General features: G+C 36.5%; 2 protein-coding genes and 1 long non-coding RNA gene across 4 annotated transcripts; 2 read left to right on the plus strand and 1 right to left on the minus strand.

Annotated features, from left to right (window-relative positions):
* Nucleotides 1-4: 4 nt before the first annotated feature.
* Nucleotides 5-5,270, plus strand: LOC133870398 (protein NRT1/ PTR FAMILY 5.10-like). The gene is made up of 4 exons (XM_062307511.1): nt 5-160; nt 258-475; nt 3,718-4,244; nt 4,331-5,270. Exons 1-4 carry the CDS (start codon nt 37-39, stop codon nt 5,145-5,147), a joined length of 1,686 nt encoding a protein of 561 aa, XP_062163495.1. The 5' UTR covers nt 5-36; the 3' UTR covers nt 5,148-5,270.
* A 513-nt stretch (nt 5,271-5,783) lies between these two features.
* LOC133870399 (uncharacterized) lies at nt 5,784-10,328 on the minus strand. 2 transcript variants are annotated; one of them, XR_009900719.1, is made up of 4 exons: nt 9,780-10,328; nt 9,321-9,515; nt 8,163-8,515; nt 5,784-6,150 (listed from the first exon to the last, which is right to left on the minus strand). It is a non-coding gene; the product is annotated as an uncharacterized LOC133870399 (long non-coding RNA). The 2 variants fall into 2 exon arrangements; XR_009900718.1 differs by lacking the exon at nt 5,784-6,150 and having other exon boundaries at nt 7,041-8,515.
* LOC133870397 (protein NRT1/ PTR FAMILY 5.10-like) lies at nt 8,942-13,938 on the plus strand. The gene is made up of 4 exons (XM_062307509.1): nt 8,942-9,164; nt 9,262-9,479; nt 12,262-12,806; nt 12,892-13,938. Exons 1-4 carry the CDS (start codon nt 8,981-8,983, stop codon nt 13,706-13,708), a joined length of 1,764 nt encoding a protein of 587 aa, XP_062163493.1. The 5' UTR covers nt 8,942-8,980; the 3' UTR covers nt 13,709-13,938.
* Nucleotides 13,939-15,001: the final 1,063 nt, after the last annotated feature.

Below are 15,001 nucleotides of genomic sequence, written 5' to 3' on the forward strand. Positions count from 1 at the left end.
TTTCCTTTACCGCGTGTGGTTGGTCTCTCAATTGAAATGGCCATCTCTACGATCGAGGCCCCGCTGCTTTCAGACACCGTCGATGGCGCCGTTGACTACAAAGGCCGTCCGGTCCTCCGATCAACCTTCAGCAGCTGGAGATCCGCATCCTTCATCCTAGGTAACACACTCGTACCGAACCTAACTCATAAGCAAATGACTGAAATGAGGGATTTTTTTTTTTTGTGAGTTTGACTAATTAGACACGTGCATATTAGGGGTGGAAGTGGCGGAGAGGTTCGCGTACTATGGGATCAGCTGCAACCTCATAACGTACCTGACTGGGCCGCTGGGGCAGTCCACGGTCACCGCAGCCGAGAACGTGAACGCGTGGTCTGGAACGGCGCTGCTGCTGCCTTTGTTGGGTGCATTTGTGGCTGATTCTTTCCTGGGGCGCTACCGCACCATTATTATTGCCTCTCTCATCTACATCCTGGTGCGTCTCTCTCTCTCTCTATTTCTGCGCCAATGAATAGTATAAATTGCAAGTCTGCAAGACCAAATAAGACCTACTGATTGTTTCGAAACTTTTTCAATATCGAGATTCTATTAAAAAAAATGGATAATTGCACCGTTGGTCCATGTGGTATGTCATAATTATTTTTTACACCTTATGGTTTAAAAAGTTCATGAGAAGTCCTCGTTATATGCAATAATTACAAATCGATCCCTGGCTTCAAATTCTGTTAAAATTTTTAACAGATTCCGTAAAATGTCACGTCAGCGACACGTGTCGCCAATAAGATGGCGACACGTGTCCATCGTAATAAAAAAATAAAAATTTATTAAAAAATAAATAAAAATACTTTTTTTAAAAAAAAAAAAATTCAAAAAAAAAAAAAAGCTGAAGGGGTGGCCTGGCCGCCCCCAGCCACCCCCAGTGGCCGGGGGTGGGGTGGCCCGCCCCTTCAGCTTTTTTTTTATTGTTTTTTTTGTTTTTGAATTTTTTTTAAAAAAAATAAGTATTTTTTTTTAATAAATTTATATTTTTTTTATTACGATGGACACGTGTCGCCATTTTATTGGCGACACGTGTCGCTGACGTGACATTTGTCGGAATCTGTTAAAAATTTTAACATAATTTAACGCCAGGGATCGATTTGTAATTATTGCATATCACGAGGACCTTCCATGAACTTTTTAAATCATAGGGAGTAAAAAATAATTATGGCATACCACAGGGACCAACGGTGCAATTATCCCTAAAAAAAAAACCCGAAACACACCTGAATAAAATTCGAATTTAAATATTCAAATGTAATGATTATTTTAATTATTACTGACATTAATTTTCATAATATCAATCATAATATACAACTTTTCATACAATCCAATCATTTCCTACCATTAAATTATTTTTTTTTTCAATCTCAAAAATATTTAAGGAATAATTGCATCACTAGTCCTTGGAGTATGCCACAATTACGAATCACTTCCTATGATTTAAAAAGTTCATGGAAGGTCATTGTGATAAACTATAATTATAAATCGATCTTTAAAGTCAAATTCTGCTATAAAATATGACAGATTCTGTTAAATGCCACTTTAGCGCCACATCAAACCAATAAGATGTCGACATGTGTCCATATGAATAAAAAAATATAAATTTATTAAAAAATTAAAAAAAAAATTAAAAATTAAAAAAAAAAAAAAGGGGGAAAGGGTGTCCTGGCCACCCCTTCCTCTCTTCTTTTTTTTTGTTCTTTTTTCTTTTTAAAGTTTATTTATTTATTTTTTTAATAAATTTAAAACCAATCATTATACACAACTTTTTATACAATTCAATCATTTCCTACTATTAAAAAACATTTTTTTCCAATCTAAAAAATTCAACCTCCAAACACAAATTCAAACACATTTTCATTGCCTCGAAATCCGCAAACAAATTCAAAATATTATTCTTATTCAAAAAATTCAACACCCAAACGGACCATAAGAGATTAGAATCCTTTGAGAGTTCAAGTTGTTATCGTCTTTTTCTACTTTTTTTTATAAAAAAAAAAAAAAAAAAAAAAAAAAAATTATATTTTATTTAATTTTTTTCAAATTTTATGTTAAACCTTGAAATTTGCGCATTGAATTAAAATTAAATTCTGATTTCAAAAAATCGAATACCCAAACGGACTTCCTTCACTTATAATCTCTGAACTTTCATCCATTTTGAAAGAAGGTAATTAAACTTTAAAACGTCTTAATTTAGGGTATTCATTTTTAAGAAAGTTTCAATCTCAGTCCTCTGTTAAAATTTTCAGTTAAATTCTTTAAAAATTTCAAAATAGACCTCATCATTTTTAGGAAGAAAAAGGAAACGAAAAAAATTTCTAGAATTTAAGTGTTGGTTATAATTTAACAGAATTTGTAAAAATACCCATGTCTGAATCTTTGAAAAAAATTTTAATTTTTTTTTAAAAAAAATAAATAAATAAACACAGGAATATTTTGAAATTTTAATAGGATTTAATAGAAAATTCTAACAGATGATTGAGATTATAACTTTCTGAAAAATAGATACCCTAAATTAAGACGTTTAAAAGTGTAGATACGATCTTTCAAAATGGGTGAAAATTCAAGAGTTTTAAGTGAAGTTCCCTCCTTTCATTAGTAATTTAAATTAAACGGTTTAATTTTACACTCTTAGTGCAGGATTTGTCCTTCTCCGTATGTTTTTTTTGTTTGGACAAATAGATATGCACTATATGCTATAAAAATATAAGGAAAATCAAATGGACATAAATTTCCCTTCAACCCCATCTATAACCGAGAAGTATATACTTTTTTAATACCTCTCAAGGGACATACGATAGTTTTATGTCGAAATCAAATTTAGTCCTAGTTTTTAATGCTATTTTAATTTAAATAACTTGGACCTTTAAGTTTTCTTATTTTTAGTAAGTTTCTTTGTTAATCTACCGTATACGTCACACTAGAGAGGGAGTTGTCACCTTGCTATGAGGGGATATTGCCACTTCCAAGAGAAAGGCCGCCACGCCCCTCATCAAGTGAGGAGTGGCCCTTGCTGATTAGTGGTGGCCAATCACATATTTTCTTTAAAAAAAAAAAAAAAAAACTTTTTTTAAGTTTTTATTTATGGTAGATTTATAATTTAAAGTAATTGTGCCGCATAATACGTATAATTGACACATGATGTGTCAAAAGAGAGCCATGCGACATATAATTAATTAATTGGATGGTAGGTTGACGAAAAGATCTATTTGACCTAATTTCGACCTAATTGTCCAAATTGAAAACCTAGGTACTAAATTGAAATCATTTGAAATCCTAAGGACCAAATTTGATATTTTCAAAAATATAATTATACCACTTAGATCAAAAAATAAAAGAAGAAAAAAAAAATGTCAAAAAACAAAAAAACGAAGTAAAAAATGTATTTTCACGTCCATTTCTGTTATCTATTGGACAGAAAGGTTGATGGTTGTCTCGAATTTAGAATGAATTCAAACTTAGAACAAAAATATATTAAATTGAAAACTTGGATCTTAGAGGCAAATGACGAATAATCTGATTTCCCGATTTCCCTAGCATTTATCGTTAAATGGGATATAATAAATAAAATAAAAAATATCCCAAAAAAATAATAAATGTTGAAGCTGTTTTATCTGAATTTTGGGTGGAATGCCTTGTTGACGACGTGGGTTGCGATGATGATGATGATCACAGGGACTAGGTTTGCTGACTCTGTCGGCTATGCTTCCTACTGGAGACACCAAAATTTCGTTAGGTTCTTCAAATCAGCTGCAAGTAACCTTGATCTTTGTATCTCTATATCTTGTAGCCGTTGGGGAAGGTGGACACAGGCCTTGTGTTCAGGCTTTTGGAGCCGATCAGTTTGATGGGCAAGATCCAGAGGAAAGCAAAGCCAGAAGCTCATTCTTCAACTGGTGGTTTCTGGGTGTATGTGGGGGCTCTGCAGTAACAATTTTGGTCCTAACCTATGTACAAGAGAACCTTAGCTGGGGTCTGGGATTTGGGATCCCTTGTATAGCAATGGTTGCTGCATTGGGTGTTTTCTTGCTTGGTACCAGGACTTACCGGTATACTACTAAAGGGGATGAGAAAAACCCATTTCTGAGAATTGGTCGAGTGTTTGTAACTGCAGTTAGAAATTGGCGGACTACACCTTCGGCGATCGCTTTTGAAGAGGAAGCTCACAGAACCCTGCCGCACCATAGCTCTCAACAATTCAAGTAAGAAAAATGCTTGTCATCTAATTCTATGGATATATCAAAAGGAAATGGAAAATACTAACCATTTTGGATCTCCAATGTGGCAGGTTCCTGAATAAAGCTTTGCTGTTCCCAGATGGTTCAAAAGAAGCTGGCAAGGTTTGTACTTTCAGTGAGGTTGAAGAAGCAAAGACTGTTCTTAGGCTTGTTCCCATATGGGTTACAAGCTTGGGATACGCTATTGCGATTGCACAGATCTCAACTTTCTTTACCAAGCAAGGTTCTACCATGGATAGAACAATTTTTCCCGGCTTTGAAATACCAGCTGCTTCGCTGCAATGTCTTGTTGACCTGTCTGCTATTCTCCTCATTCCCATATATGACCGCATCGCCGTTCCTATTGCAAGGGCTTTCACGAGAAAACCCTCCGGCATCACGATGTTACAGAGAATTGGAACCGGGATGCTTATATCTGCGTTTAGCATGGTAGTTGCAGCTCTAGTCGAAATGAAAAGGCTGAAAACTGCTAAAGAATATGGGCTGGTTGATATGCCAGATGTGACTGTTCCAATGAGCGTGTGGTGGTTGGTTCCTCAATATGTCTTGTGGGGAGCTGCTGATGTTTTCACCGCGGTTGGCCTCCAAGAGTTCTTCTATGATCAGGTCCCAACTGATTTAAGGAGTCTGGGTCTCGCCCTCTACCTCAATACTATTGGCATTGGGAGCTTTTTAAGCAGCTTTCTAGTCTCTGTCATTGAGGAAGCAACCGGCAGGGATGGCCGAGATAGCTGGTTTGCTGATAATCTTAACAGGGCACATCTTGATTACTTTTACTGGCTGCTTGCAGGAATCAATGCAGTAGCATTGGCTGCCTTCTTGTGTTGTGCAAAATCTTACATTTATAATAGGCCAAGTACAATATAGATTCAGTCATCATCTTCCTTTCACTTCAAATATATGGAGGGTTAAAACCCTAAAATGAAGTGTCAGTATGCTCTCATTATCGCTGCAGTATAATCCTTGCAAGATGCAGGTAGCATACGGGATGGGAGGCTTCTATTGAAAGGTTAGTCAAAGTGTATCCATTTGTAAATAAACTGTGTACTCATCATTCTATTAGAACTTTGTTAGGAACCTATACAATAATTAAGCTATATATTACAATAAATTAAGTAATTTCCCTGCTAGGTTAGGATTATTTTCCTCTATAAATTCAATGTATCAATCTATTTATTTCTCTGTTTTTCATTCGTTTTCTCCGATCCTAGTTCAACGGTTCTTACCAAACTTTAAAGCCTCCCTCCAAAGATCCGTGTGGATACCCATCTAGAGCAGGCTTTGTTTAATGCATGTACACTCCGATTGGATGAAAGGGATTTTTGGGGAAAAGAAATTGATTCCCCCGAAAAGAAATTAAAAACAAAACAATTTTCTTAATACTTTTTAAAATACAAAAGGCTTTTCAAATGTGCTCCTCATAAAAAAAAAAAAAAACAAAAAACACAAATAGGTCTTTGGACATGTTTTTCATTAGTAAATTGGACAGAAACCATTAAAGTGTCATGTCAGCCTCAATAATATTATAACACATTTTTTTTAGAATAAAAAATACAAAATTTAAAAACAAAAACAAAAAAAAAATAAAAATATAAAAATAACACGACTCAGCCTTCTTCACCATGTCAGCATCCTCATTGTTGTTGTCCAACGACATCGTCGCACTTACGCCCACAAGCCTCTGTAGCTCCCTCGAGATGTTGCTACTGCTAACTGTGAGCTCATCGAAGGCCTGAGAAAGATCCAAAAACTCCTTTATCTCCTCCATCCCAAATGATGACTCAGGCCTATGCGATTTGCCGTACTGTAGTGCCAGATCGCTCTCAGCTGAATGTCGATGCCCAAGTCGATCAGGTTCTCCAACACACACCTAGTGGCGGAGCCAGAACTTTGGTTCAGAGGGGGCAAAATTTAAAAATAAAATTGAACAAAAATTAATTAAAAATTGTGACTATAAAAAAATAAATAAATAAATAAAAAATTATTGTTTAAAATGTATAAATGTAACTTACGATTTATTGTTCTTAATACCGAAGCACTATTAACAACTGATACCGTTTTACTCCGATTTATTGTTGTTATTCGACACCTACGGTCCAATTGATTATTACCCTTTTAAGTCTCTTGGGAAATTGTAAATGTTGAACTTAATTTGCCTGATCATTTATAATATTTCAAGTTCGCTTAAAAAAAAAAAAAAACTCTTTTGTCTTTTGTTATTGGTCAGAAATCAAAAAAGAAATTGGTTCAGTTGATGACAAAAAGAACATTGGCGTGAATGGGCTTTTAGTTACTAATTTTGATGAGGCTCACAATAATACCAAAGCCCAGTTTCAGGAACACGGTTAAACACTTATGCTCCGTTTATTTCGATGTAAAATGGTTTTCGTCGTAAAATAATTTCAGGGAAGTCATTTTTCTAGAAAATATTTTTCGCCGAAAGTATTTTTCGGTGTTTGGCGCGTACGGAAAATCACAAATATTTTTAATATTTTTATTTAATCATATTAATCTATAAAAATCAATTTTTATTCAAAACATATAAATATTAATGAAAAATAATATAAAAATTACTAAAGACGAGATTATGTCACTGACAGACAGGATTTCGGTCATTTTTACCGAATACTGTCATTCCGGCTACTATAGCCAGAATCCAAGATAAAGGCCGGAATCCGAACAGTTTCGTCGGAATCTGGGTTGGCAGGATTCCGGCGAAAGTGGCCGGATTCTGGCCAAAAATTACCGAATTTTGGCGAAAATTGCAGGAATCCGGCTGTTCTGGCCTGATCCATTCTATTTTGCAAACAGTAACTGTCAATTAAAGAATTGTAAGTGATTGTGTTGGGCTCTATCCCTCTCTGAATCATTACATCAAAGACTTCTTTTACCTCTTTCAACATCTTTTTTTTTGCCAAGTGTGTCCACCAATATGCTGAATGTACACACATTTGGCATGATTTTCCTTTCAACCATCTCCTTCAATAGTTTAGTTGTCTCCTTCTACCGGCCGAAATTACATAGGTTCTGAATTAAAGAATTGTAAGTGAAAATGCTTGGCTGAATTCCTCTATTTGTCATTTCGGGTAAAAAGTTTAAAGCTTCAGTTACCAATCTGTCCTTACATAAACTATCAATGATAGTGTTATACAGCACTACATTAAGTTCAAGCTTTCGTTCTTCCATCTTTCGAAGCAACCCAATAGCCACCCTGGTCTCACCTATTTTACACATACTGTTTATTATTGTTCCATAAGTAACTGTATCAGGTTTATAGCCAATCTTCTCCATTTTGTTAGCATACTTCACAGCTTCAGCAATTCTACCTTGAAGACAGAGCCCCTTGACAAGGGTATTAAGAATTATAGAGTCCAGTTGGAAACCTAGTTTCAAAATTCTTGCTAAGATAGAGAAGCCAAAATCCACCCGGCTCAAATTGCAGAAGCAATTAGTCAAAACACCTAGAGTACAAACATCGGGAGCAATTCCTGACATTTCCATTTCTTTAATCAGAGAAATCACAGTTGAGTGATGCTTCGTTCTTGCAATTGCACCCAGCAATTGATTAAAATCCACGAGGGAAGGCAAGGGGTACATGTGAAGCATTCTATGAAACAGGGGTAAGGCATCATCAAGATTGCTTAAGCTTCGAAATTTGCATCGATCTCTCACAGATTGCAAGAAGTGATTGGGGCTTTCCACAATATCTCTACCACTATTGGTAGTGTTAGCAGAAGTAGCACTAAAACTACGACAATAATAATAATAATAATAAAAAAAAATATAGAGCATGGAAAGAAAGCCTTGCATGAGAATAACGATGATCCATACACAAATGATTGAAGAAGAAAGCAAGAGAGTTTGTAGACTTAGCAGTCGTACCCATTTCCGGATGTAGTGGAAGAAAAACAGAAGCCGATCTGATGCAGTGGCTCAAGAGAAATAAGCAGAAGAAGACGAAGCAGATCTGATGCTCAAGAAATGTAAGAAGAGAAACTTTCACAATCTCCCGAAGCGTTCCGGTTCCGAGGTCTGGGATTACACGACGTCGTTTCTGTTGGCATACAAACTTCAAACGATCGATATACAAAGCACACGTGTCACCTCTCATGATTTTGCGCTGTGCAATTACCTTTTTGCCCTTTCTTCAGCTTGACAATTGCAGTAGTGGGTGTTTCTATGGGGGCCATTTTCTTTATCGATGACGAATTCAAAAGGCCCACTTTTATTTTTTCCTGCAACGGGACAGCAGCAAAGAACAATCACTCAAGTAAGACAGACAGTACGGTTCAGCTCAAAACTACAACATAAGCTTGCTCAAACACGACCAACAACTCAAGCACCAAACAGGACTAACTTCCACAGCTTTGAAAGTCTAACAGATCGAACACGCATCTGAACTTTGTTCTTGTCTTTGTTGCAGCTGGCAAAGCGATGAATTTTTCTTGCTTTTTTATTGCTGCCCCCTCTTTTTTTAAGGCTGAGGAATTTATTTAGTCAAACATTTCACAGCTAAATAAGCATTGTTGTTAGTGCAATAGTGTTCTAACGGTGAGGTTTGGTAGGCAGGAATATTATTACAAAATACAATAAATTATTTCATTGTTTTTTTCTCGATGGGACAAAATTTTCAATCTTTTGATTCTTTTCAACACACACGCAAACGATTCAGACGGACCTACAAAATAGGGGGAAAGGGAATGGGAAAGATATTTCGTACACAACTTTTCCTTTACGGCGTGTGGTTGGTCTCAATTGAAATGGCCATCTCTACGATCGAGGCCCCACTGCTATCAGACACCGTCGATGGCGCCGTTGACTACAAAGGCCGTCCGGTCCTCCGATCAACCTTCCGCAGCTGGAGATCCGCATCCTTCATCCTAGGTAACACACTCGTACCGAACCTAACTCAAGCAAATTAGGGATTTTTTTTTTTTTTTTTTTTTGTGAGTTTGACTAATTAGATACGTGCATATTTTAGGTGTGGAAGTGGCGGAGAGGTTCGCGTACAATGGAATCAACTGCAACCTCATAACGTACCTGACTGGGCCGCTGGGGCAGTCCACGGTCACGGCGGCCGAGAACGTGAACGCGTGGTCTGGAACGGCGCAGCTGCTGCCTTTGTTGGGTGCATTTGTCGCCGATTCTTTTCTGGGGCGCTACCGCACCATTATTATTGCCTCTCTCATCTACATCCTGGTGCGTCTCTCTCTCTCTCTCTCTCTCTCTCTATTTCTGCGCCAATGAATAGTATAATTAAGACCGCTCACAGCAGATAATCTAATATTTTATCTAAAATATCTAATTAAAACCCACTTTTACTAATTTAACTAACCACTTTTCAACATCTTTCTCCATCATTTTATTTAAACTTCTCTATTTTATTAAAATAATCAATTTTTACTTTTATTCATTTTAATTAAAAACACATATTCACCCAGTAAAACACATCACCGTACAAAAACTTCTACACACCGAACCAGACCTGTTCAACAGTACCTTCATCCATCACCTGATCATCAACCCCATTTGTCCTCTGCTTCGCTCTGTTCCTCTCCATAGCCCTTCTCTTTGTCTTCGGCCCTAAAATCCTCCCGCCGGCACGCTTCTCCGATGACCTCGCCGACCTAGCCCTCTTCCGCAAGACCACCCGCCTTTCCCCCGTGCGCACGTGCTCCACGCACTCCCACTTGGGCACCGCCACCAATCCCAAGCCCAAGATTGCCTTCCTCTTCCTCACAAACTCCGACCTCTCTTTCGCTCCCTTTCTCGAGAAATTCTTCGATGGCAACCGTCACCTCTTCAACATCTACGTCCACGCCGACACATCGGTGAAAATCACCCCTCCCGGCAGTGTATTCCAAGGCCGGTTCTGCGTCCACACCGACCAAATCCCATACCCATCCTCCAACCTTTTGCGGAAACAATCCAAAGAGAAAACCCAACTTCCAGTTGAGCCTACAAGACTGCCAAAAAATTCACCGAACAGGAAAGCAAAGCCAAATCAATGAAAAAAAAAAAGGAGAAGGGTACTAGAGAGAGACGCGGAGAATGACAAGAAAAAGAGGAAAAATGTGAAAGAAAGTGAGAGAAAGAAGTATAAAATAATGATAGATGTGTGAACAGTGTCACGCCACATGTGGCGTGATACTGTTCACAAATGCTGATGAATGAATTCTGGCGCTGGGTTTAGATAATATGTTGGATGGGCTTTTTCTTGCTTTTGTTACCTATTATACATTTACAGTGAGATTAGAATCCTTTGAGAGTTCGAGTTGTTATCGTCTTTTCTACTTTATTTTTAAATAAATTTTTCTTTTTTTATTTCTTTAAATTTTTCAAATTTTATGTTAAATTAAATTAGAATTGAATTCTGATTTCAAAAAATCGAACACCCAAACGGACTTCCTTCACTTATAATTTCTGAACTTCCATCCCTTTTAAAAGAAGGTAATTGAACTTTAAAACTTTTTAATTAAAAGTATTCATTTTTAAGAAAGTTTCAATCTAAATTCTCCGTTACAATTTTTTGTTAAATTTTTTTAAAATTCTCAAAATACCCCTTATCTTTTTTAGGAAGAAAAAGAAAAAGAAAAAATTGCTAGGATTTAAGTGTTGGTTATAATTTAACAGAATTTTCAAAAATACTTATGCTTGAATATTTGAAAATTTTTAAAAAATAAATACAGGGATATTTTGGAAATTTGGATAGGATTTAATGGAAAATTCTAAATAGATACCCTAAATTGAGACATTTTAAAATTTATGTACGTTATTTCAAAATGAGTGAAAATTCAGGGATTATAAGTGCAGTTCTCCATTTTAATTATTAATTTAAATTAAACAGTTTAATTTTACTCTCTTAGTTCAGGATTTGTCCTTCTCCGTAAGTTTTTTTTTTTTTGTTTGGACAAATAGATATGCATTATATGCTATAAAAATATAAGGAAAATCAAATGGACATAAATTTCCCTTCAACCCGATCTATATCTGAGAAGTATATACTTTTTTAATACTTTTCAAGGGACACACGATAGTTTTATAGGCCGAGAATTCGGATTAAATTTCTGTCGAAATCAAATTTAGTCCTAGTTTTTAATGCTATTTTAATTTAGTTTTTAGATTTTTAATTTCAATACTCAGGATCTTTAAGTTTTCTTCTTATTTTCAATAAGTTTCTCTATTAATCTACCATCTAATTAATTAACGTTACATCACACTAGAGAGGGAGCCGTCACCTAGCTATGAGGGGACGTTGCCACTTCCAAGAGAAAGGCCGCCACCCCTCATCGAGTGAGGAGTAGCCCCCTTGCCGGTTAGTTGTGGCCGATCACATATTTTCTTTAAAAAAAAAAAAAAAAAAAATCAACTTTTTTTAATTTTTTATTTATAGTATATTTATAATTTAAAGTAATTATGCAACATAATACGTATAATTGACACATGACATGTCAAATGTGAGCCATGTGACATATAATTAATTAATTGGATGGTAGGTTGACGGAATATCCATTTGACCTAATTTCAATCTAATTGTCCAAATTGAAAACTTAAGTACTAAATTGAAATCACGTGAAATCCTAAGGAACAAATTTGATATTTTCAAAAATATAATTATACCCCTTAGATCAAAAAATAAAAGAAAAAAAAATGTCAAAAAACCGAAAAAACGAGGTAAAAAATGTATTTTCACATCCATTTCTGTTATCTATTGGACAGAAAGGTTGATGGTTGTCTCAAGTTTAGAATGAATCAACTTAGAACAAAAATGTATTAAATTGAAAACTTGGATCTTAAAGTCAAATGACAAAAAGCCCAAGGATCCTAACCTGATTTGATTTCCCTAGCATTTATCATTAAATGTGATATAATAAATAAAATAAAATAAATATCCCAAAAAATAATAAATGTTGAAGCAGTTTTTTTTATCTGAATTTTGGGTGGAATGCCTTGTTGACGTGGGTTGGGATGATGATCACAGGGACTAGGCTTGCTGACTCTGTCGGCTATGCTTCCTACTGGCACCACTTCGGACTACGTAGACACCAAAATCTCGCTAGGTTCTTCAAATCAGCTGCAAGTAACCTTGTTCTTTGTATCTCTATATCTTGTAGCCGTTGGGGAAGGTGGACACAAGCCTTGTGTTCAGGCTTTTGGAGCCGATCAGTTTGATGGGCAAGATCCAGAGGAGTGCAAAGCCAGAAGCTCATTCTTCAACTGGTGGTATCTTGGTGTATGTGGGGGTTCTGTAGTAACAATTTTGGTCCTAACCTATGTACAAGAGAACCTTAGCTGGGGTCTGGGATTTGGGATCCCCTGTATAGTAATGGTTGCTGCATTGGGTGTTTTCTTGCTTGGTACCAGGACTTACCGGTATACTACTAAAGGGGATGAGAAAAACCCATTTCTGAGAATTGGTCGAGTGTTTGTAACCGCAGTTAGAAATTGGCGGACTACTGCTTCGGCGATCGCTTGTGAAGAGGAAGCTCACGGAACCCTGCCGCACCATAGCTCTCAACAATTCAAGTAAGAAAAAAATGCTTATCATCTTCTATGGATATATCAAAAGGAAATGGAAAATACTAACCATTTTGGATCTCCAATGTGGCAGGTTCCTGAATAAAGCTTTGCTGTCCCCAGATGGTTCAAAAGAAGCTGGCAAGGTGTGTACTTTCAGTGAGGTTGAAGAAGCAAAGACAGTTCTAAGGCTTGTTCCCATATGGGTTACAAGCTTGGGATACGCTATTGCGTTTGCACAGATCTCAACTTTCTTTACCAAGCAAGGTTCTACCATGGATAGAACAATTTTTCCCGGCTTTGAAATACCAGCTGCTTCGCTGCAATGTCTTGTCTGCCTGTCCTCTGTTCTCCTCATTCCCATATATGACTGCATCGCCGTTCCTATTGCAAGGGCTTTCACGAGGAAACCCTCCGGCATCACGATGTTACAAAGAATTGGAACCGGGATGCTTATATCGGCGTTTAGCATGGTAGTTGCAGCTCTAGTCGAAATGAAAAGGCTGAAAACTGCTAAAGAATATGGGCTGGTTGATATACCAGATGTGACTGTTCCAATGAGTGTGTGGTGGTTGGTTCCTCAATATGTCTTGTGGGGAGCTGCTGATGTTTTCACCGTGATTGGCCTCCAAGAGTTCTTCTATGATCAGGTCCCAACTGATTTAAGGAGTGTGGGTCTCGCCCTCTGCCTCAGTACTAATGGCATTGGGAGCTTTTTAAGCAGCTTTCTAGTCTCTGTCATTGAGGAAGCAACTGGCGGGGATGGCCGAGATAGCTGGTTTGCTGATAATCTTAACAGGGCACATCTTGATTACTTTTACTGGCTGCTTGCAGGAATCAGTACAGTAGCATTGGCTGCCTTCTTGTGTTGTGCAAAATCTTACATTTATAATAGGCCAAGTACAATCTAGATTCAGTCATCATCTTCCTTTCACTTCAGATATATGGAGGGTTAAAACCCTAAAATGCAGTGTCAGTATGCTCTCATTATAGCTGCAGAATAATCCTTGCAAGAGGCAAGTAGCATAGGGGATGGGAGGCTTCTATTGAAAGGTTAGTCTAAGTGTATCTATTTGTAAATAAACTGTGTTGTTGGTACAGTTTCTGGTATGATGTGAATCTGTACGTTCCTTTGATGTTCTTCACGCTTCTTGATAATTCTGCAAAACAACAAAAACTAGGGACCCTTCCGGGGGTCCCGCTCCGATGCCTAAGTTAGCTTCTGTGAGAAAATAATGCTTTATGCATAAAATTCTGAGACTTAGTTTATACCTGGGTATGGGCCTATTTATAGACAAAGAGGTAGAGTCAAACCTGAATTAGGACTCCTGCTCCCTGTTGATATAGAACTGCTGTCAGAGTTCTAATTGGACTTTAATCCTTTATTAAACTTCTAATTGGATATCTTCTTAGACTTCTGATCTGATAATTCTTCTTATTTGATTGGAGCATAAGTCTTATCCCAATTCTCTGATTTATCTGAAGTAGTTGTTAAATATCTATCTCCTCCTTGGATCGGGTTGAGTAGAATTTATCCCCAACATGTAATCATCATTCTATTAGAACTTTGTTAGGAACCTCTATAATAATTAAGCCATTACAATAAATTAAGTAATTTCCCTGCTAGGTTAGGATTATTTTCCTCTATAAATTCAATGTATCAGTCTATTTGTTTCTCTGTTTTTCTTTCGTTCTCTCTGATCTTAGTTCAACGGTTCTTACCAAACTTTAAAGCCTCCAAAAATCCGTGTGTATACCCATCTAGAGCAGGCTTTGTTTAATGCATGAATTTTGTACACTCCGATTGGATGAAGGGATTTATGGGGAAAGAAAAGGGTTGGGGAAAAGAAATTGATTCCCCCGAAAAGAAATTAAACACAAAACAATTTTCATAATACTTTTAAAATACAAAAGGCTTTTCAAATGTGCTCCTCATCAAAAAACACTTATCACCTTTAAATGGGTATATATATTTAAACACTTTGAACTAATGACCATTTTTAACTTAGCCACACGAATTGATAAGTATGACACTTAGATACAATAAACTATCATTTTATGCCAAAAATGCCACTTTGTTAGCATCGTCTATTATGTTAGATGGAAAAGTGATCACGGGCTTTGCATGTGACCATTTTGACCCAAAACTTCATAAAATATTCATTTTTTCCAAAAAATAAAAAAGTCAAAAAGTCAAAATGAAA

Source organism: Alnus glutinosa, chromosome 6 (genome assembly GCF_958979055.1).
Source record: "Alnus glutinosa chromosome 6, dhAlnGlut1.1, whole genome shotgun sequence".
In the NCBI taxonomy this organism is placed as follows: Eukaryota; Viridiplantae; Streptophyta; class Magnoliopsida; order Fagales; family Betulaceae; genus Alnus; species Alnus glutinosa.

Excerpts from the sequence above, each read along its gene's own strand:
- LOC133870398 (XM_062307511.1), top strand. The coding sequence starts at position 37 with ATGGCCATCTCTACGATCGAGGCCCCGCTGCTTTCAGACACCGTCGAT. Across the intron at positions 161-257 it reads ATCCGCATCCTTCATCCTAG|GGGTGGAAGTGGCGGAGAGG; the intron begins GTAACACACTCG and ends CGTGCATATTAG. Across the intron at positions 4,245-4,330 it reads CATAGCTCTCAACAATTCAA|GTTCCTGAATAAAGCTTTGC; the intron begins GTAAGAAAAATG and ends CCAATGTGGCAG.
- LOC133870397 (XM_062307509.1), top strand. The coding sequence starts at position 8,981 with ATGGGAAAGATATTTCGTACACAACTTTTCCTTTACGGCGTGTGGTTG. Across the intron at positions 9,165-9,261 it reads ATCCGCATCCTTCATCCTAG|GTGTGGAAGTGGCGGAGAGG; the intron begins GTAACACACTCG and ends TGCATATTTTAG. Across the intron at positions 9,480-12,261 it reads CCTCTCTCATCTACATCCTG|GGACTAGGCTTGCTGACTCT; the intron begins GTGCGTCTCTCT and ends TGATGATCACAG.